Consider the following 21,588-nt stretch of genomic DNA (forward strand, 5'->3'; position numbering starts at 1 on the left):
GATTATCTTCTGTGTCTGTGTTAATTGGTTTCCCTTTTCTTTGTTGAAGAGGGTCTGTGCAGTCTTTCTGCCTTGTCCGCCATCTTGCCGGAACTCTCTGGAATTATTCTTATGTGAGAAAAAAAAATATCCTATGTATTTTCAGGTTTTCTGTTAGAGCTGAATGTATCCTGATACATCATCTCCCAGGCTTGAGGTATTAGGTCAGGATCCATAGAGAAGGAATACCTGAGTTGAACTTTGAAGTATAAATAGGATTTATCCAGGTGAAGATAGCAAAAAAAGGTGTTGTTATATGGCCTGAGGAGAGAAGGGTGGTCCAGGCAGAGGCAATATTTGCCAAAGCCCATTTGGGCCATTACAAGTGTAGGCTGAAACATATGGTACAAATAAAGAAGAAGAAAGAAATGGAGCTGGAGAGATGGACCGGGGCAAAATTATAAAAGACCTGTATGTCAAGCTAAGGAGTTTGGATATGATTCTTTAAGGAATTTCTAAGCAGTAAGAGATTAAATTAGAATGGCTCTATGTAAAGATTACTCTGAAGAACAGAAGGAAGGTTGGGCAATCTACTTCTGTAGTGATACTGCCTCGGAAACCCAAGGAGGGGTCGCTATGAGTCGGGTCCAACTTGACGGCACATAATAACAACAACAACAACTCTGTGAAGAATGGATGAAGTGGGGCAAAAGTGGAAGCTGGAAGACCAATTAGGTGTTGTTTTAGTCAAGAGGACTGAGATAATGGTAATTTGATCATGGAGTTGGCTGTGGAGATGGAAATAGATTTTGGAGATAGAAAGGACAGGACTTAGGACTTGGCAATTAGGATATAGATGGCTACATAGGATAATGAGAATGGCTCCACACACCTAGGTGACTGTAAAGGCAGTTGAACGAGTAACTCTGCCAAGCTTGTGAGTAGCACCCAAATCACCTGCTGCAGCAAAAGGTTGTAACAAATACAGCTAAATTTAAAAAGAAGAAGAAAAAAAGAATGGCTCTAGATTGCTAATTTGAGCTCATACTAAGATATCTAAGACTGGAGGAGGAGCAGAAAGATTTTTAAATGTTGTTTGAGATACTTTTGAGACACTTAAGTACTCTGGAGGCCAGAAGTGCAATGTGGGCTGGAACCAGAGAAGTGGATTTCAGGTAGAAAAGAAGCAGGTAAGTGTGGGTTGTAAAAGCCAGAAGAAGAGAGAAAGGTCTGAGATGCTGCTGTCAAATGAGAACTATTATTAAAATCAATTTATACAACCAAAAAATAACTTCTTTTAAAAATCAATGTATGTCAATAGCTGCAAAAGTTCAGTATGTCAATGATTATTTTCAAAACCTCTGAAGCTAACAGTTTCATGGCTTGGTAGATAAGATATTTTGATATGACAAAGGATTCTTTGCTCAGGAAACTCTGTTCATTAACTGATTTTCAGACCAAATACTTGATTTAAATAAATAAATAAAAACAATTCACTGCCATCAAGTAAATTCTGACTCAGGGCAACTCGCATTGGATTTCCAAGGCTGTAAATCTTTATGGAAGCAGATTGTCCCATCTTTCTTCTGTGGAGCTGCTGGTGGGTTTGAAGTACTGACCTTTTGGCTAACAGCCAAATGCCTTAACCATTACACCACCAGAACTCCTTCTTGGTATAAAATGACTTCTAAAATACCTTCGAAGACAACTTCTAATAAATTCTGGCATTTTAAAAAAACCAAAAACTGTGTTTGTAATTTCAAATAAGCATTAGCAAACCGTATTCATCTTTTTCTGGGAAATTTGTCCAAATGAAGGAGCTGCTCACCTTAAACAAACAAACGAAAAAAAAAAAAAAAACCTTGATGCCATCAAGTTGAGGTGTTTCTGACTCATAGAGACCCTACAAGGCAGAGTAGAACTGCTCCATACAGTGAATCTTTAAGGGCCAAAAAACCAAACTCACTGCCATAGAGTCAGATCCAACTCATAGCGAACACTCCCTGTGTTTCCAAGGCGGTATCTCTACGGAAGATCTTTAAGGAAGCAAACATCTTTCTCTCACTTAGCAGCTGGAGCGCTTGGTGGGTCCAAACCGCTGACCTTTTTGTTAGCAGCTGGAGCTTAACCACTGCGCCACCTTCATTCTCGCCTCTGACTAGCTTATTTACATAAAAAGAATAGTACTTGAAGTGGGTGTGAGTACGCACAAGTGTATGTGGGGGTGGTGAGAGGTGGGGAGGAGGGTTAGGCTAAAATTGCAGCTACCATTACAGGAAGCTGCCTCAATTTTACTTTGCATATTGAAAGGATTTCTACTTGGATACCTAATTTAAATAGCTGGAAATCTTAGACTCTTGGCTAGAGAGGTGTCATCAACTGATTAAGTCTCTTGTAAAAAGTGGTTTTTTTTTTTTTTGAAAAGTCAGTGTTCTTGATATTCAAAGAAGCAAGGATTTGCTAAAGAATAAGGCTATTGTTCTTTGTGTGCTCTGGAATATACTTTTCTCCCTTAATTTGTTTTCATTAAACAAAAACCATCCTGGGGGACACCAAATTTACTGGAAACAGGTCCCATGGGAGATGTATTCAAACCATAGTGCACTGAGAACTAGAGTTTCTACAGAGGCCACTGCTGGGGGTGGTGTGGAGGTGGGTATAGGAAAGCAAGGAGGGATGGAATGGGGGTGGGGATGAGCTAGAGGAGAGACAGAGGTGAGTGGAGGTGGGGTAGGGAGAGGTGGTAGGGGTGGAGATGGGGTGGACGGATGTGGCTCTGACTCAAGCCCCAAATGGATGGAAGCAGTTCTGCTCTTAGTGCTCTATGCATGCTCAGCTTTCATATAAGATGTCATCTATGTTCTTTCTGCTACTTTAAAAAGATTTGTAAATCACTAGTTGACAACGAAATTAGTTAGCTTGAAGAGAAAATTAACACAATCTAAATAAAATTTAGGAGCTATGGTAGCATAGTGCCTAAGGCATTTGACTGCTAACCAGAAGGCTGGCGGTTCAAACCCACCAGCCACTCTTCGGAAGGAAGATGGGGCAATCTACTTCCGTAGTGACACTGCCTCGGAAACCCAAGGAGGGGTTGCTATGAGTCGGGTCTGACGCGACGGCATATAACAACAACAAATAAAATTTAATCCTAGACATTATTTTGATTTAATTTAATAATTCATGTTTACTGCCATAAACTGAAAAATCTGCTAATATCCTTAACTTTTTTTTTTTTTTTTAGAAAAGTTCTCTTCTGATAGAAACAGTAACACAAAGATTTTTGGTCAGTGCTAACCATCTATTCACCTTCTCTTGTGAATAAAAGTAATAATATAATTTTTAAAAGGAGATATAAACACCAAGATATTATTTCTACAGGATCCTTGCAGCCTGTGTTGCAGCTGGTCTGCAATCCCAACAGCACATAGAGAACATTGTGTAATTGGGACCTTCAATCTCTGTTCAGTAAAAGGACTTGGGATAAACAACTTTGAAAATTCAGCAGTGACAAGCAGAGCTACAAACAATACTGGACAGGGAAGATGAATTTGATAGGGATAGCTACATAATGTTATTTAGAGAAAAGTACAGCGTAAAAGAAAACATTAAGATCTTAGGAACAAAGAACTGCATCAACAGGTAGATTCTGAATACCTGTCAAACCAGTTACTTCAGCAATCCCACTGGGACATCAGCTGTTCCATATGACTGTCTACAAAACAGCCCCCCTAGGAGGAGAGGCAGTATCATTAAATATATATAGCCTTGCAGAAGGTCAAGCAATATGCCACCTTGCACCTAACTCAGCTTTCAGTCCCTTAGTGGGTCACTGTCCCTAGGCTGCCAGTCCCTGCTCCAGTCTACTTTACAGTTCTTGGTCTATTTAAAGTCTTACGTGGAAAAAATGAGTCAAATCAGTTGTTTGACTAATGCTGATCATAACTGTGGGCCCCAAACCTATAGTTTCTTTTTTCACAAGTGCATCAGTGATAAAACCAATTTTCATTTTCTAAAATGATTATATATTTTCCCATAAAATCAAACTGTTCAATTGTGAATTTATAAAAAAAAGGTATAAGATTCTTTATTCTACCTTTATACAAAGCACACTATGAAACTGGTTTTCCAATTTTAACAGGCAACATTTTGTTGTGAAAAGAAGGAAGGAGATGCTCTTCCTTTCCTGAAACTATACTCTTATCATTGAAAAGAGATTCTATGGGTTTGTTTCCTTTTTTTTTTTTAATTTAGAAATACTGCAATATTTAAATATGACATTGAATAAAAGATCTCAAAAACTTCAGTTTATTGGCATTACATTAAAGCAGAGAAATTTTCATTGTTTTGAAAATACATAATATTTTAAGTTTTTCAATGGTATTACTAAATAAAAGAAGTTAACACAATATTTTTTGTACATAAAAACATGGAGCGAATAATTTAAGACAGAAGAGCAAAAGTAAAAAAGTATTTAAATTAATTATGGAAATGCTCAATTCACTTCTGATTCAAAGGCAAATTGGCTAGGTAAGTATTCATTTCAATGACAGGAAATATAATAAAATGTTTTAGTTAGGGCTTTGCTACCCAGAGTTTGAAAAATCTAGTGTCAAAGTTAGGGGCTCTGGTAGCATAATGCCTAAGGTGCTTGACTGTTAACCAGAAGGCTGGCAGTTCAAACCCACCAGCCACTCCTCGGAAGGAAGGTTGGGCAATCTACTTCCACAGTGATACTGCCTCAGTAACCCAAAGAGGGGTCACTATGAGTTGGGTCCGACTCAATGGCACATAACAACAACAGTCTTGAGTTTTGTATTGCTTATGCAAAATAATAAGGCATACAACTGTTAAGGAAATAGTTAAATAATGATTAAGTATGCTCAAGTACTTACCAGGCACCCACATATCTTAACCCAAGGAGGGGTCGGATCCAACTCCACGGCAATGGTTGCCTTTTTTTTTTTTTTTTTTACATATTTTAATCATTGTACAATTATTTTAAATGCTTCTGATCTAATCATTAAAAATATATCTCCCAATGATCTCCATGAATAATGTTAATCTACATCTAGGAACTATTTCTGAAAATTAAATTACATTTTTTTTTCTACTTCAAAGTTTAATTCAGACCAACCCAGGCCAGTTAGTCTGAACTTTAAAAAGCTTTTGTTGGATAATTTAAGCTTTAACACACTACTGTGAGTGTGTGTATTTTAAATTAGAGTTAAGCCTTAACTCTAATTAATTCTTGAGAAAGAAGAAAAAGAACAAGCTGACACTGAATTATAACCTAAATAATTTGTCAGGCTTTGGAACACAACAGAGAGCACACCCTACTCAGGTATGAGGCCTGGTTTTTGCCCTCTTGTGGTCAGCTGAGGGCACACACTGGCTGTGGTGGGATTGATCTGGCCACAGATCAACAAAGAGGAGAATTAGAACAGACAAAATCAGGAGGTGATAGCTTGGAAATAAAATTAAAGGCCTCTGGGATGCCACATGTCTTCCTGTATTTGAGGTTACCATGGAAAGGACAGATTAGATCAGAAACCTCTGCTTAGGGCATGTGTAAAGTCAAGAACATGCTCTTCTAACCAAAGCAACTGTTAACACTAGAGAGGTAAACCAAAGGTCCCGTTTAAGTATCATCTTATGAGTTTGTATTGTTTTTCCCATGAATTGATGAATATTACAATTCTCTACATGCCCTGGGTCAAGTCACTCATCCAGGGCCAGCAGGGGGCATGCAGAGCTTGTGACTGCCCAAGGATGTCCACAGGGGCTAAACAGCTTAAGCTAACTTGCCTTCAGTTCCTTCACAGCCAGCCCTTCAAAGCAACTCATAGGTCCAGATCAATCAGGCCTGGGTCCACTGGAGTGTGGCCCCTGCTCTACATGATCACATGATCCAGTCACACAGCTTTCGATTAAGGAAAGGCAATGCAGTCAGTGCTGGCAAATTCAGAAATCTAAATAATTATTATGCCAGAACTGACCTTTTATTCCTAAAGACAAACATGACTTGTCTGAACGCTTCAGACTTTATAATTTTCTAAAATAAAGATTCATTTATCTGGGTTTCAATTACCCAAAAATATAATAACAGATATAAAGCAGTGTTTCTCAAGCTGGATTAATGTCAAGATCCATCTCAGAAGAAAACAATTCTTTTAAGCCCTGGTATTAAATTAATTAATTAGTTTAAATACCTCATTTTTATATTTTCTCAGTTTGAAATGTAAGAAAGTAAAGCCTTAATCTGTGCAAATATTTTTAGACTACAAATTATCACTGCAAGAATTTTATATTTAAAACTGGTTTTAAAATGGGTGGTAGTTATGTTTGTGTGTCAATTTGGCTGGCCTGGTTGAATGGCTGGGCAGCTGGTGGTAGTTATTCCCCATGATGAGGCTGACAATCAGCTCCATGATGGGATCTACCACAAGCAGCTGAGTAGCTCCTTTGGGATGTGGTCTGCTTCCTGTATATAAGGAGAAGCCTTGGGAATGGTCTCTAGCCTATGGCATGCTTGAACCCTGCATGTAGCCGTGTCATTGTTCAGCAGCCTGCGATGCTCTGCCAACCTTGGGACTTAAAATGGACTTAAGTTAATGGCCTGCTGTGTGGTTTGGTAACATCAGGACTGTGCATTTTTACTTGTCAACCTTGGGGCTTGTCAGCCTCAGCAGCTAGCAGCTGTCTGAGTGAAGAAATGCCTCTAGCTCCAGTGGGCCAGGAGCAGGAGGCAGAGCTGGACCCCAAGGTTGAGGGGCTTACGCTCAGCCCCTAGAACCTGGCACTTTGAACTTGAATTTAAAGCCTCCAAATTGTAAGAATAAACTCCTGTTTGTTAAGGCCATTCCATTTGTGGTATATTCTTGTCAGAGAGGCACTAGGTAACCAGAACAAAATGTTTTTAGGTTATCATCAAAATGAATATACAAAAGTAAAAAGAAAGTTTCTACCTAGGTAAGAGACACACATTGATTTGGGTGAAAGGAAAGGCAATATACCAAAAATGAGTGACCAGTACAATGACACTAAGGAAAAGGAAGACACAGAAAGGTGCACAAGAGAAACAGATGACAAAAGTAAATACTTTTACATACACAGTACTGCATTATCAATAACAAACATTAATCTGTGGGTAGATACATAGGTAGACAGTCAAAATCATCAAGTATGGGTAGGTGAATGGGAATATACCCATGACCATATATAGGTTTGGCAGATAATTTTGCTACATGTATTTGTATGTGCTATAAGAATGTCCATATATATAACAGAGCTAATAGGAAGCAAAGTTATGATAACTTCTTAGTCACAGCCAAACACCTGGAGGAAGTAAGTCACTGGGCCTGAATGCTTGGGACCATGGCTGCGGGGGACATCAAGCTCAACTGGCATAACATACTACACAAAAACAATGTTCTATACCCCACTTTGATGAGTAGTGACTGGGGTCTTAAAAGCTTGCCAGCAGCCATCTAGGATGCAAAAGTTGGCCTCTCCTCATCCGGAGCAAAGAACAGTGAAGAAAATCAAAGATGCATCAGTGGGCCATGGGAACCTCAGCCTACATGACCCTGAGACCAGAAAAACTAAATGGTGCCTGGCTATAACCGACAACCACTTGGAAAGGGTTCAAAATTAGAGATCCTGGATAGAGTGGAGAAAAATGTGGAACAAAACTCAAAATCATAAAAAAGACCAGGCTCATAGGTCTGATATAGACTGGTAGAACCCCCAAGACTATGGCCCATACTTGCCCTTCAGGCCTGGAACTGAACTCACTCTTGTAGCTTAACTTCCAGCCAAGCAGTAGCTAGACCCACGAGGTGAACAAATACACCAGGCAGATACAACCCTTAGAACAATTAAACATGAGGGATCAGAATGGCAGCATTTGCGCTGGGAGATAGCTCAGAGGGCAGGAAGGCATAGGAAAGGACACAGGGAAAAGGTAACACAGGTAGGAATTAGAAAAAGAGCTGTTAAATTGTGAGGACTGTAATCAATGTCATGAGACAAAATGTGTATGAATTGTTAAACAGAAGATGAATTTTCTCTGTTGACTTTCACCCAAGTCACTCACACACACACACACACACACACACAATTACAAACTAGGAAAAAAGTTAAAAATTTTACATAAACCTTACAGATCCCTAATACTATTTTTTTTTTTTTTTGAGAACCCTGTTGGAGAAACAACATTTTATGAAAAAAACAGTTATTCTAAATATAAGGAAGTTTTCAAAATCAATGTATTAAAAAATTTTTCTTTTTGAAATTTGGACTAAAGAGGATGGCTTGATGATATATGTAAATAGGACCAAGTATACTTCTGAACCAAGTTATAGTAAGAGTCTAACCTTGCAAAGACAAAGCCCTCAGAGGACTTCTCGGTCCTCTCCCAACATGTTCTCTGTTGCCTCCCCTTTGTAGAGGACATGCTGGGTTGACAGATCAATGGCCTGACCAGCCCTATCTTTCCGATATCCTCATAGCAATTAAGCTCACCAGCTGTGGCTAAGAAGACAGCTAATGTCTTTTAGATCCCCATAAAAATAAAAAGAAGACAGGACTCTGGTCTTGAGTACTGCAGTTAGCTTGGAGACAGACTGTGAACACACGATCTGCTAGTGACAGCTGGGTTAATATTTCACCCATATGAACATCTTTAATTATAAGGAAGAATACAATCGTACTCTACAGATGATCTCTTTCAGTTCAGGGGGCAGGCTATCACAGGGCTTGAAACAGTCCTTCAAGGCTCCTTTGGTACACAGTACACAACCTGCTAGAGGGCCACAGCATACGGAGCAGGAATCTAGATCAGGTTCACCAGGGGTAAATTTCCATCAGTGAATAAAGGGCTGTATTGAGTATACAGAAGGTAAAATTTACCTGTTCAAAAGAATAGAGTCCACCTGCTTTTCCTAATCTCACCAAATCATCCAAAATGGCTTTCTTCACATCCTGAATTGAACCATATAAACACAATTACAAGGCAAGAATACATTTTAAAGTGGAGATAAAGGAAACAATGAGTTTTGAGCAAAGTACAACTGGCAGCTGTGCTGACTCCCTCTCCCACCTCACATACTTCCTGGCAGCATGTCAATCACCACCTCACATCAGGCAAGTCAGTGCTGGGGATGGCCAAATAGTGGCCATAAACAGGCTAAGGGACCACTCAATTTTTTCTTTTAAAAGAGGCTTCTGCTTAACCTGGTGAGTCTCAGGGGCCCTGCCATCCCCAGGGGTATGATATGTTGCTGAAATATGAATGTGTGACTCAAGGGGCTAATTCAGGGTCAAAGCACAGCGATGCTCCTCTAGTAGGCAGCACAGAGCCCTACATGTGCCACAAGAAGGTTTCTGAAAGCTGTGAGGGGCTAACACTCTCAGAGCGAAGAAATGTATTATTTTTTCAATTCCACGACTGTCTTTCTAAGGCTAGTAGGGAACTAACTCTACTGGACATTTGGAAAGAATGTGGCCAGTGAGTCAGGGAGGCTGTGCTCACATCCAACACTCCTGTTAACAGCTGTGTGGCCTTGGTAAATCCCTCCCTCTCTGGACTCTCTTCCAATCTACAAAGCAACAGAGCTGGGTAAGTTTTCTGTGATATCTTCTGGCTCTAAAATGCAATGGTTTCTCAAACTTCTTAAGAGGAAATATGAGTTCCTTCAGCCAGAAGAGATGAATTTCTGGTTTGAGATGTTTATCATTTTTAAAAATGTTAGGCATTTACCTGCATAGTCAAATTTCATTGATCTACTGCTTTTCTTATCTTGTCATTATGCCATATCATAAAGAATTCAGCAACTTTTTAGGAGATAGCCCAGAGATACCTACCTTATTTGTGCAAAGCTCTTCATATGTCCCTTCAAATCCTCTGTTCTGGGCCCAGGAGGGCATGACTTCAGGGTCGGGCACAACAATCCCTACCAAAAAGGCCTGCAATTCCCACCAAAGGAAAACAGTCATGACGAAAGCTTTTAAAGTAGCTACTTGTGGGCCAGGATTAAAAATAATCTCTTGGTGTTCTCAAAGACTTCACCCTTTCTAAAAATAAGTATCTTCTTGTATTATGAAACATTTTCCCCAAAATAGCACATGCTCTTGACTGTTCCTTTGCTGATATATAATTCTAACTTTGTAAAAGAAAGAAAGAAAGAATAACATTAAGAAGATTAAGAATAAGTAAAGTTAGATCAATATGTACCTTTGACCCTCATGCCAATCTTTAATCAGCCCATCTTTTGGATGCTAATCAAACAACTCTGATCCAAACTCTATGAGCCAGAACACATAAATATTCAGGATAGTCACATCATTTTAAAACTGTTTCCTTCACTTATTACCTTCACTTATGAGGAGCATTTTAATTTCTTCTAAAAAAGCTTTTTCTCTAAGCATAATTTAATAATATTTAAGTATATAAATCCAATGATACCATATCAGATCTGACTTCAAATCCAAATGATGTTAGAAATAGAATAAGTATAATTGCTATCCAAATAATATTAATAAGTTATATTATCAATAATATTATTTGCACTACTCTATACATTTTTCTGTAAGATACCTTTGTGTATTTTAAAAGTACAATAACAGAAATCCTGAATCCTGACCTAGAAAGACATTGGAATGAGGATGCCCTTGTCTAGATTCCTCCTTTAGTATCTCCCCTCAAAAATCCTGGGAAGTAGGTGGAGCATAAACTACAAGTGGTGAGAATGTTCGTTATTACTACTTCAAGCAACTTATTTGACCTCACTGCAATTTATCAAATTACAAATAATGAAGATTTCTCCTTTAAAATCGATTTTACTCGCATCATTTCATACATATAGGAGAATGCTGGTATATGATTTGAAATTACTGTTTACCACATTAATCAAATACCAATGCTTAGTATAGTATTTGTTGGCTTTTTCATCAGGCCCAGTACACGTGAAAGGGCTGAAGCACAGGGACCTCACCTTTAAGCTGTCTCCATGGACATATATTTGTGCCACAGGCTCACTCCGGATGTAGATGTTCTCAATCTTCTCAGGTGCAACATATTCTCCCTGAGCAAGCTTAAATATGTGCTTTTTCCGATCAATAATTTTAAGAGTTCCCGTCTGTGGAGTTGAAAAAACAGCTTCCTGAGAAAGATGTCTTGATGTCTCTTGAGTTTAAGCCTTTCACTTCTGTCTTGTCCCACCCTGCAGACCCCACCTGATAAGTTCTTCTGTTGGCTGAAGAGAGCCATCTTTCACCGCAGGCTGATGATGTCCAAGCTCTGCCCAGTCCTAAGCACTTACTGTCCTTTCTCCTTAGCAATTATTCCCTGCACCTACCCCTTTCCTACAATCCCCTTCACACTCAACAGCACTCCTCCTCTCAGAAGGCCTAGCACCTTCCCACCAGACTTCTCTTATCACCTAGGTGGCCCTTGTTGTAGCTATCCTTTTTCTTACCAATATTTCAGCTTCGCTCCCTTAGACCATGCTAAGGCCTCTTGCCCCCGCCACTGCTTCCACCTCCATAGACCAGCCTCTCACCCCAGCACAGAGCACAACTTTGGAGAGGCCTCAGAGACTCTCATTGGACAAGTCAGATAGCACTAAGAATACTCACCACTCCAGGACCTTTGCAACAGGCAGGCCACTCCCTCCAGCAGTGAGTGCATATGACCCTGACCTCCAGGACCCCGCTTACCTCCCTGACTCCCTTCAACCTTTTTGAGTTTCCCAGGTGTACCATTGAACAGTGTCCTCCAATATTCATGCCCATCCTGGAACATCAGAATGTGGCCTTATTTGGAAATAGAGTCTTTGCAGGTGTAATTAGCTAAGATGAGGTCTTACTGGAATATAGTATGCCCAAATCCAATATGAATGGTGCTCTTATAAGAAGACAAGTGATAAAGAGACACCGACACAGGGAAAATGCCATGTGAAGATGAAGGCAGGGATTGGAATGATGCAGCTATGGAAGCTAGGGATTTCTAGCAACCACCAGACGCTAGAAGGGCAAGGCAAGTTCTTCCCTAGAGCCTTCAGAGAGAGTGTGGCCCTGCCAACACCTTGATTTCCAACTTCTATCCGCCAGAACTATGAAAGGATAAATTTAAGTAGTGTCAAGCCACCCAGTTTGTGGTACTTTGTTATGGCAGCCACAGGAAACTAATATACTGGGAAATTGGGTGGGCCTCTCTCCATTGGCTCACTCCTAAATGTTGCACTTTCCTCACTTCCACTAACAATGGTTCTTGAGATAATCACCATTTATCTCTTCAGTGGCCACTCTTACATCTGCCTAAGCTTCCAGTTCCAGCCTCTTGAGATCCAGATCCAGAACGTAATTGCCTTCAGAATGTTTTAGAAACTAGGCTGTCTTTCTTGAAGCATGCAACTTGCCCCAAACGAAGCTCATCATTGTCCTCCTCAAGCCTGCCCTAGACCCCAATCCCAAACCTGGAGACAACCTTGCTATCTGCCTCTCATGGGCCTTTCAGCAGTCAGGTTCATCAGTTCTCCCTCATAAATCCCTCTCATATCCACCTCCTTCTGATTGGATTTCTGCATCCACTCTGTCCCTGCTCCATCTGCTTGATGCACCAGAACCAGAGCAATCTTTCCAGAACAGAAAAACAAATATGACACTGTTTTGTTCAGAACGCAGGCTGGACAGCAGATGCTTTACCTACACTCTCTCCTTTGGTCCTCATGGCACCCCCATGAGCTGGGTGTTGTCATTTATGTTTCACAGATGAGGACAGTGAGGATCAGAGAGGTTAATTAACTTCTCCCAAGCAACACAGCCAAGGGATAGGGAAACAAAGATTTGAAACCAGGTTTTTCTGAGTTGGAAGCTTATGCCTTTTTCTTATCTATATCAACTTTTTAAAAGTGACTCTCAGACTGCCTGCCTGCCTGCTGTCTTGGGTTCTGTGTTTCAGCATAACACTAAGTGCTTCACATGAATTAATTCATTGGCTTTTCCCAACACCTGCATGGTGGATGGCTTCATTCAAGACAGTTATAAGAAATCAGTGGCAGAGCTAGGGCTTTGTGGGGCTTCAAGCTTTTACAATTTTTTTGTGGGGGAGGGCTTTCTTTAAGAAAAGTAACATAAAAGGACATGGAGAGGCTTAGGAGGGGACCATACAAGTGAGAGACGCCAAAGCATAAGCTTCCTTAGCTGATGGGACAATCTGCAGATGTCCAGGGCCCCATTAACCTCTCAAGCCTCTCCCTGCCATACTTGTGGACACTCAGTTGGAATTGCTTGTCTCACACCTCTAGTGTATTTCTACTTTAACACAAGCTAGTGATTCTGCCTTGAATGTTCTTCCCACCTTCACCTCTCTCCTGAGAACATGACTCATATCCTGAGACAAGCAGTCCTCTAGTTGCCTGCCTTCTTCTGCCTCATCCCGCCCCCCAAGTGAGTGTGACCTCTCAGTTCATACCAATCACACTGGGTTGGAAACTCTAAAGACGATTCTATCCCCCTGAGCTGAGTTCCTGGCCTAGGGAATACAGTGGGACCATATCCTTGTCTGCTGCAGGAATGATGTTTCTCAAAGGAAGTACACAGATCCAAGCAGGGGCAAATCAGCTCACTAGCCTAGAGTGCCTAGGAGGGCAGGATACCATTCATGTGTCTCATAGACATAACACCTCAAAACGTCCAGCCAAAGCCTCAGTAACTCTCAGAGACACCAGAAAGGTTCCACTGTTTCAGTGACAGTCTTTTGCTGGTTATAGCTTTCAGTTGTTTCCTATGTGCCAGGCATTGTGCTAAGAAGTACTTCACAGGTATAATTTCACAAGTATGTTTGTAATATATACTTAATAAGTTATATATATGTATCTCACTCACTGCTGTTGAGTCGGACCTGACTCACAGCTACCCCTCCTTCGGTTTCCGAGGTGGTATCACTACAGAAGTAGATTACTCAACCATCCTTCCAAGGAGTGGCTGGTGAGTTTGAACCGCCAGCCTTCTGGTTAGCAGTCAAATGCCTCAGGCACTACGCCACCAGAGCTCCCATATATAAATAAGAAAGAAACCCAAGGAGGGGTTGCTATGAGTCGGATTTCACTCTAACTCTATGGCAATGAGTTTTGGTTTTTGGTTTGGTATATATATGGTTTGGTATAGATATATATGGAGCCCTGATGGTATAGTGGTTAAGTGTGCTTGGCTGCTAACTGAAATCTGGGTACTCAAATCTATGAACTGCTCCATGGAAGAAAGATGTGGCAATCTGTTTCCATAAAGATTACAGCCTTGCAAACCCTACTACTCTGTCCTTTAGGGTCATGATAGGGTTACTGTAAGTTGGAATCAACTTGACAGCAATGGGTTTACACACACACACACACATATTTAATAAGTATAAACTTAAAGGTATCACAGCAATAGCCCTATGAGGTAAAAAATATTATCTTCACTTTACAAGTAAGAAAACTGAGGCACACTAATTGGTTTTGACTTAAAGTTGGGTTGGGGGCATAGCCCAAAGAATGTCATGTAACTTTGCCCTCTTATTGTACAAGTGACTCAATGTGGAGTCCCAGAGAAGGATGATAAGTCTTGCTTAAGGTCACAAGAGTCACAAGAGTGACTACCGGCAGAGGCATAGGAATCCAGGCACCCTCCTGCCCAGCTCCAAGCTTTCCACTGCTCTGTGGCACCTCTCAGCTAAGGGTCAAGTCCTTGAGTTCACAGGCCCTGACTTTCTCAGCTCTTCTAGAGATAAAAACCCTCTTCTCCCTCTAGTCTATGACAGGCTCCAACAAGACTATCACCTCTGTCTAGAAACCATTAAGAATAGGGAGTCAGTCTCAAAGACTCCAGGTATATCCTCCCACAAAGGTCCCTCATCACCCTGCATGGGAACAGAGGGAGGGAGGAGGCTTTGGGGGGAAGGTAAGGAAGAGCCTCCCAATCCCTGACTGCCTAATTGTCAGGGATAACATGAAGAAGACTCCTGTCTCAGCAGTTGATCAGATTATACACCCTTCCACCACACCAAATTATCTGGCACTCACTCCATGGTTCCAAACATACGCACCGGCAGCCATTTCCCAATGTCTCCAGTGTGAAGCCAGCCATCACTGTCCAGGGCCTCTTCTGTCCTCTCTTGATCTTTCAAGTAACCTTTAAACACATTTGGTCCTCTCACACATATCTGTGGGAACAAATACCATTGTTTCTCTCAGCCCAGAATGTAGGGAGTGGAGTGATGTGAGGCTGTCATGAGATGCATAGAATTGCACACTATTCCTCAAGAAATCACTGTGGAAACTTCAGTGATGGAAATGAAGGACAGGGAACAGTCACCAACTGTCTGAACTTTCTCCCACCTTCTCTCAAGCAGCGTCACATCTTTCCAGGTGGCCTCCCTGCACCAGTCACTCTAGGTCTCCACCATCCCTCCCTCCTCAGGAAGCCCCTGGACCTTGGCACAGGCAGCTTTGTGACACTGGATGGGGTCTCATCACAGATATTGATGGTGGCTCATCTACTAGAGAAGCTTGACCTCCCCCTTCGTCCCTAACAGGCAGACAGCTTTCCCATCTACTTTGTGCTGATCCACTTCTAGGGAACAAACAAGTATAGGCCACCTATGTCTACTGCATCTAGCCTACCTGTAAATGGGAATGTCTCTGGTGGGACAGATAACACAGCCATAGCAGCAGGCCATGCAACAGTTAGGGAAAAAATAGATTTTTAAAAGAGCTTGAAAATTCCTAGAAACAAACAAGAATGAAGACACATCATACCATAACTTATGGGACACAGTGAAAGCAGTACTCAGAGGACAGTTTATAGCAATAAATGCATACATCAAAAAAGAGGAAAGAAACAAAATCAACACTCTCATTCATCAACGTCAACAACTAGAAAAAAATAACAAAAGAATCCTATAGTATCTAGAAGCAAGGAAATAATAAAGATCAGAGCAGAAATAAATGAATCAGAAAACAAAAAGAATAAAGAAAATCAACAAAACAAAAAGTTGGTTCTTTGAAAAGATTAATAAAATCGATAAGCCATTGGCAAATCTAACAAAAGAAAAGAAAGAGAAGATCCAAATCACAAGAATTGTAAACAAAAAGGGTGTCATCACAACAGAACCAACTGAAATAAAAAAGACACTGACAGAATATTATGAAAAACTGTACTCCAACAGATTTGAGAACCTAGAAGAGATGGACAAGTTTCTAGAATCCCAAGACCTACCTAAAATATCCCACTCAGAGATAGAAAAATTGAACAGACTTATAACAAAAGAAAAAATTGAGCAGGTCATGAAGAACTTTGCACAAAGAAAAGTCCTGGCCCTGATGGCTTCACAGGAGAATTTTACCAAACATTCAGAGAAGAGTTGACACCTAGGCTACTCAAGCTATTCCAGAACATAGAAGAAGATGGAATACTCTCAAACCCATTTCATGAAGCAAGCATAACACTAATACCAAAACCAGGGAAAGACAACACTAAAAAGGAAAACTACAGACCGATATCTCTCATGAACACAGATGCAAAAATCTTTAACAAACTCCTAGTCAACAGAATACAACAACATATCAAAACACTAATACACCCTGACCAAGTGGGACTCACACCAGGTTTACAAGTGTGCTTCAACATCAGAAAAACAATCAATGTAATTCATCACATAAACAGAACAAAGAAAAGAACCATATGATTATATCAATTGATGCAGAAAAGGCATTTGATAAAATCCAACACTCGTTCCTATTCAGAACTCTCAGCAAAATAGAGATAGAAGGTAAATTCCTCAACATAATAAAAGGCATACATGCAAAGCCAACGGCCAACATCATTATTAATGGAGAAAAACTCAAGGCATTTCCCTTATGAACGGGAACTAGACAGCGATGCCCTCTATCATCACTTCTATTTAACATTGTATTGGAAGTCCTGGCCAGGGCAATAAGGCAAGAAGGAGAAATAAAAGGCATACAAATTGGCAAAGAGGAAGTAAAACTATCTTTGTTTGTAGACGATACGATCCTGTACATAGAAAACCCAAGGGACTCAATAAAAAATCTACTGGAACTAATGGAGAGGTTCAGCAAAGTGGCAGGATACAAGGTCAACATACAAAAATCAGTTGGATTCCTCTACACCAGTCCTCTGATAAAGAAATAAGGGAAACAATACCATTTAGAATAGTTATTAAAAAGATAAAATATCTAGGAATAAACCTTGCCAGAGACACAAAAGACTTATACAAAGAAAACTATAAAACACTGCTACAAGAGACAACAAGGGCACTACATAAATGGAAGAACGTACCTTGTTTTGGATGGGTAGACTGAATATTGTGAAAATGTCAATACTACCTAAGGCAATTTACACTTTTAACGCAATCCTGATCCAGATTTCAACAAATTTTTTTAAGGACATGGAAAAACCAATTACTAACTTCATATGGAAAAGAAAGAGACCTCGGATAAGCAGAGCACTTCTGAAGAAGAAGAACAAAGTGGGAGGTCTCACACTCCCGGATCTTAAGAACTACTATACAGCCACAGTAGTCAAAACTGCATGGTATTGGCACAATGATAGACAGATAGACCAATGGAGCAGAATTGAAAGTCCAGATATAGACGCAGCCATCTATGGACAGCTGATCTTTGATGAAAGTCCAAAACCCTTTAAATGGGGAAGAGACAGTCTCTTTAACAAATGGTACTGGCAAAACTGATATCCACTTGCAGAAAAATGAAACAAGACCCATACCTCACCCCACACACAAAAACAAAACTCAAGTTCGATCAAAGTCTTAAATGTAAAACACAAAACTATAAAATTCATCAAACATAAAATAGGGGCAAATCTGGGGGCCCTAATTTATGGCATAAATAGACTATCAAGCATAATCCAGAATGCACAGGAGGTAGAAGAGAAGCTAGATGACTGAGACCTTTTAAAAATCAAACTCCTATGTGCATTGAAAGACTTCATTGAAAGGGTGAAAAGAGAACCTACAGATTGGGAGAAAATATTTGCCTATGACATATCTGATAAAGGACTTATCTCCAAAATCTACAGAAATATTCAACACCTCAACACCAAAAAGACAAATAACCCAATTCACAAATGGGCAAAAGACTTGAACAGATACTTCACCAAAGAAGATACACAGGCAGCCAACAAACACATGAGAAACTGCTCGTGATCATTTATCATTGTTGTTGTTGTTGTTATGTGCCGTCGAGTCAAACCCGACTCATAGCGACCCCTCCTTGGGTTTCCGAGGCAGTATCACTACGGAAGTAGGATTGCCCAACCTTCCTTCCGAGGAGTGGCTGGTGGGTTTGAACCGCCAGCCGTTTGGTTAGCAGGCAAGTGTCTTAGCCACTATGCTACCAGAGCTCCAAATCAAAACAACAATGAGATATCATCTCACCCCAGCAATAATAGCAAAGTTCAATAGGTCACAAAATAACAAATACTGGCAAGGTTGCGGAGAGATTGGAACTCTTGTGCACTGCTGGTGGGATTGTAAAATGGTACAACCATTGTGGCAAATGGTATGGCATTTCCTTAAAAAACTGAAAATAGAAGTACCATTTGACCCAGCAATTCCATTACTAAGAATATATCCTAAAGAGGTAGAGACAGCACATGAACAGACACATGCACACCTGTGTGCATTGCAGCACAATTCACTATAGCAAAGAGATGGAAACAACCTAAATGCTCATGAATGGATGAGTGGATCACCAAATTATGGTACATGCACATAGTGGAATACTATGCTACATTTAAGAACAATGAGGGATACGCAAATCATCTCACCACATGGATGAACCTGCAGGGCATTATGCTGAGTGAAATAAGTCAATCGCAGAAGGACAAGTAATGTATGAGCTCATTAGTGAAAAAGACAAAGAACAGTTTGCTTGTGAAAGGGGACTCACGTTCTAGGTTACCAAGGTGGGGAGGGAAGGGGAGGGATTAATTTCAGGCTAGTTGGGACCTACATGCTGACATGGGTAAGGGGAGGGATATATGGAAAGAATGTGAGACCACCATGATAACATTAGGAAAAAGGAGGACACTGAATTGTGCACATAGGAGATAGATGACAGATGCTAATAGCAACCAATGTGCCCACAATACTGCATTACCATTAACACCAAACACCAGGCTACAGATAAACCCATAAACACCAGAGAAGATCAGATGGGGGTCAGTGAACAGGAGTATACTCTAGACCAAGGATAGATTCAGCTGAGGATAATCTTGTACAGACACCAGTGATACAAAATACCTGTAATCCTTACAGAAACCGTAGAAGATAGATTGAGAGTAATCCCTCACAGACACCCAGACACTGTGGGAGAGAGATCCAATGGATCTACCATCTCAGGGCCATAGTACTGGGGGACACCAGACTCAATTGGCACAACAAAATACATAAAAGCCTTGTTCCTCATCCTACATTGGTGAGTAGCAACTGGGGTCTTAAACACTTTCAAGCAGCCATCTATGATGCAGCTAATGGTCTCCTATCATCAGAAGTGAAGAAGAGTGCAAAAAAACAAGGGCATTGGGAAGCAATCAGCCCTAGGACACAATGGCCTTTGAGATCAGAAGAACTAGATGGTGTCTGGCTACCAATGCCAACTACTCAGGAAAGGATCAAATCTGGAGATTCTGGATATAGTGGGAGGAAAAACATGGAACAAAATCCAAAAACTCAATAATGACCAGAATTACTGGCTGGATGGAGTTTGGTGAGACCCCCAATACTCTGCACCTAGAATAAATGTCACCCCCAGGGACTGGCTCTCAGCCTAATAGTTAACAAAATGTATATGCAGACCACTCAACCTAGGGGGATGTAGCCACATACTCTATGGAAATATATCCCTTGGAGCAATGGACCACGGGGCACCAGAGGGGCAACATTTACACTGAGGAAATGCAAGACAAACAAGAGTGCATAACTATGAGGGGCACAGGGGGAGGGTTACTGGGCAGGGAGGGGAGGAGACTGGGTTAGGGTTGGACATGGTAAATGGGGAGTGAAACTAAATGTACACATAACATTGAATGTAAAACCAACTCTTAAAAAAAAAAAAAAGAGCTTGAAAATTTCAAATCCTGATTTAGACAAGCCCAGTCCCAGCCTTAGGGTCTGGGTACCTCAAAAATAGGAGAGGAGATGCTGAATTCAGTTAATAGAGTTTAATTAATCTGTCATCTAAAGCAACTTTACACACTAAATGAAAGGAAAATAATTCCACATCCATTGTTTTTTGCTTACTACTTGTAGCATCCGTAGACACAAATGGCAAAATGCTTAAGTTTACCTCTCCCTCTCCATTGTAGGTCCAGTAATTCAGCTCCTCGACATCAATGAGCTTGATATGATTGCAGGGCAGAGGTGCTCCAACATGCCCTAGAGCAAAAGAACAATATGACATTGCCAGTGTTTAGATCAGTTTCAGTACTGAAGAGGCATCATGCCCTATAAACCCCCTAAGCAGTCAAGGTAGGGAACTATGGATGTGAAATGAGCCCTGATGGTGCAGTGGTTAAGTGCTCAGCTGCTAACAGAAAGGTCAGCAGTGTGACCCCACCACAGGAGAAACATGTCAGTCTGCTTCCATAAAGATTACATGTCAGGAAATCCTATGGGGCAGTTCTACTCTGTCCTATCAGGCCAGTACGTGCTGGAATTGACTTGATGGCACACAAGAACATAAATGCAAAGCGATACACCTTAAAATGGGCATTTGTCATAGGCAAGCACTAATAATACCTTCAAATTTGGAAAAAGTGGAGACAAACCTCTACCTAGGTCTTTGTTTTACATCTGGTTTAAATTTCAAAGATATACCTGGTGCGGTGTGCATCAAGGCAGGAAAGTCATGGTCCATGAGAGAAATCCCTTCCAGGATTGAAAGTTAAAGGAAGCCAGCAAGTAGCAGGCTTGTATGCTACTTGCTTGGGTCCACTTGAGTGGAAACGGGGGAAGTGCAACAAAGAAGAAATGGGCTGAGTTTGGTACTCTTTGACCTAGGCCATGGAGACTGGGGATGAAAGGAAGGGCTGGCTGGTCTGAAGTGCAATGAATTGTGAGCCTATGGGCATTGAAATAGTCTCTGAGGAATGAGGATGTGAGAGAAGGTGCTGGCTGGTCTGAAGTGAAGAGAAGAGTGTGACTCCCAAACTTAGCAGTTGGTACCCATGACCTAGCTAGGATGGCTAGGACTGAGCTGACCGGAACCCGACCAAACAAAGAGGAAGTTGTTTGACACTGAGCTGGTGTTAAGTTGCTGTAATTTGATGGATTGCACTGAGCTGGACTTTGCTTGTTTATGGATGCAGATGGCTGAAGTTTCCAAGCAGAACAGAAGAATCTCCAGAGAAAAGAACATGCTAGTCTCCTCAGTGTTTCTTTGTTATTCATAAGGTTTTCCCTGGCCAATTCTTTGAGAAGTGGACAGCCTCTTCCTTCTTCCTAGTCTGTCTCAGTCTATAAGCTGGGCTGTTACCTGTGTACCAGGTGCATCTCGCTGGGTTTTAAACACCAGAGGCTCAGCC

The 21,588-nt window shown here is 40.9% G+C and overlaps 1 protein-coding gene across 1 annotated transcript in view; it reads right to left on the minus strand.

Annotated features, from left to right (window-relative positions):
- Positions 1–21,588, minus strand: part of ACSL6 (acyl-CoA synthetase long chain family member 6) — a 67,955-nt gene that overhangs the window by 11,304 nt on the left and 35,063 nt on the right. Inside the window, exons 15-19 of the mRNA XM_007943729.2 lie at positions 20,352–20,440; positions 15,068–15,184; positions 10,977–11,120; positions 9,847–9,948; positions 8,893–8,964 (exon numbers count right to left, since the gene is read on the minus strand). Coding sequence (XP_007941920.1) covers positions 8,893–8,964; positions 9,847–9,948; positions 10,977–11,120; positions 15,068–15,184; positions 20,352–20,440 — 524 coding nt within the window. The remainder of the gene's footprint in view (positions 1–8,892; positions 8,965–9,846; positions 9,949–10,976; positions 11,121–15,067; positions 15,185–20,351; positions 20,441–21,588) is intronic.

The sequence above is a fragment of the Orycteropus afer genome, unplaced genomic scaffold (assembly GCF_000298275.1).
Source record: "Orycteropus afer afer isolate SDZICR_OR568_19922 unplaced genomic scaffold, OryAfe1.0 scaffold00112, whole genome shotgun sequence".
Lineage (NCBI taxonomy): Eukaryota > Metazoa > Chordata > Mammalia > Tubulidentata > Orycteropodidae > Orycteropus > Orycteropus afer.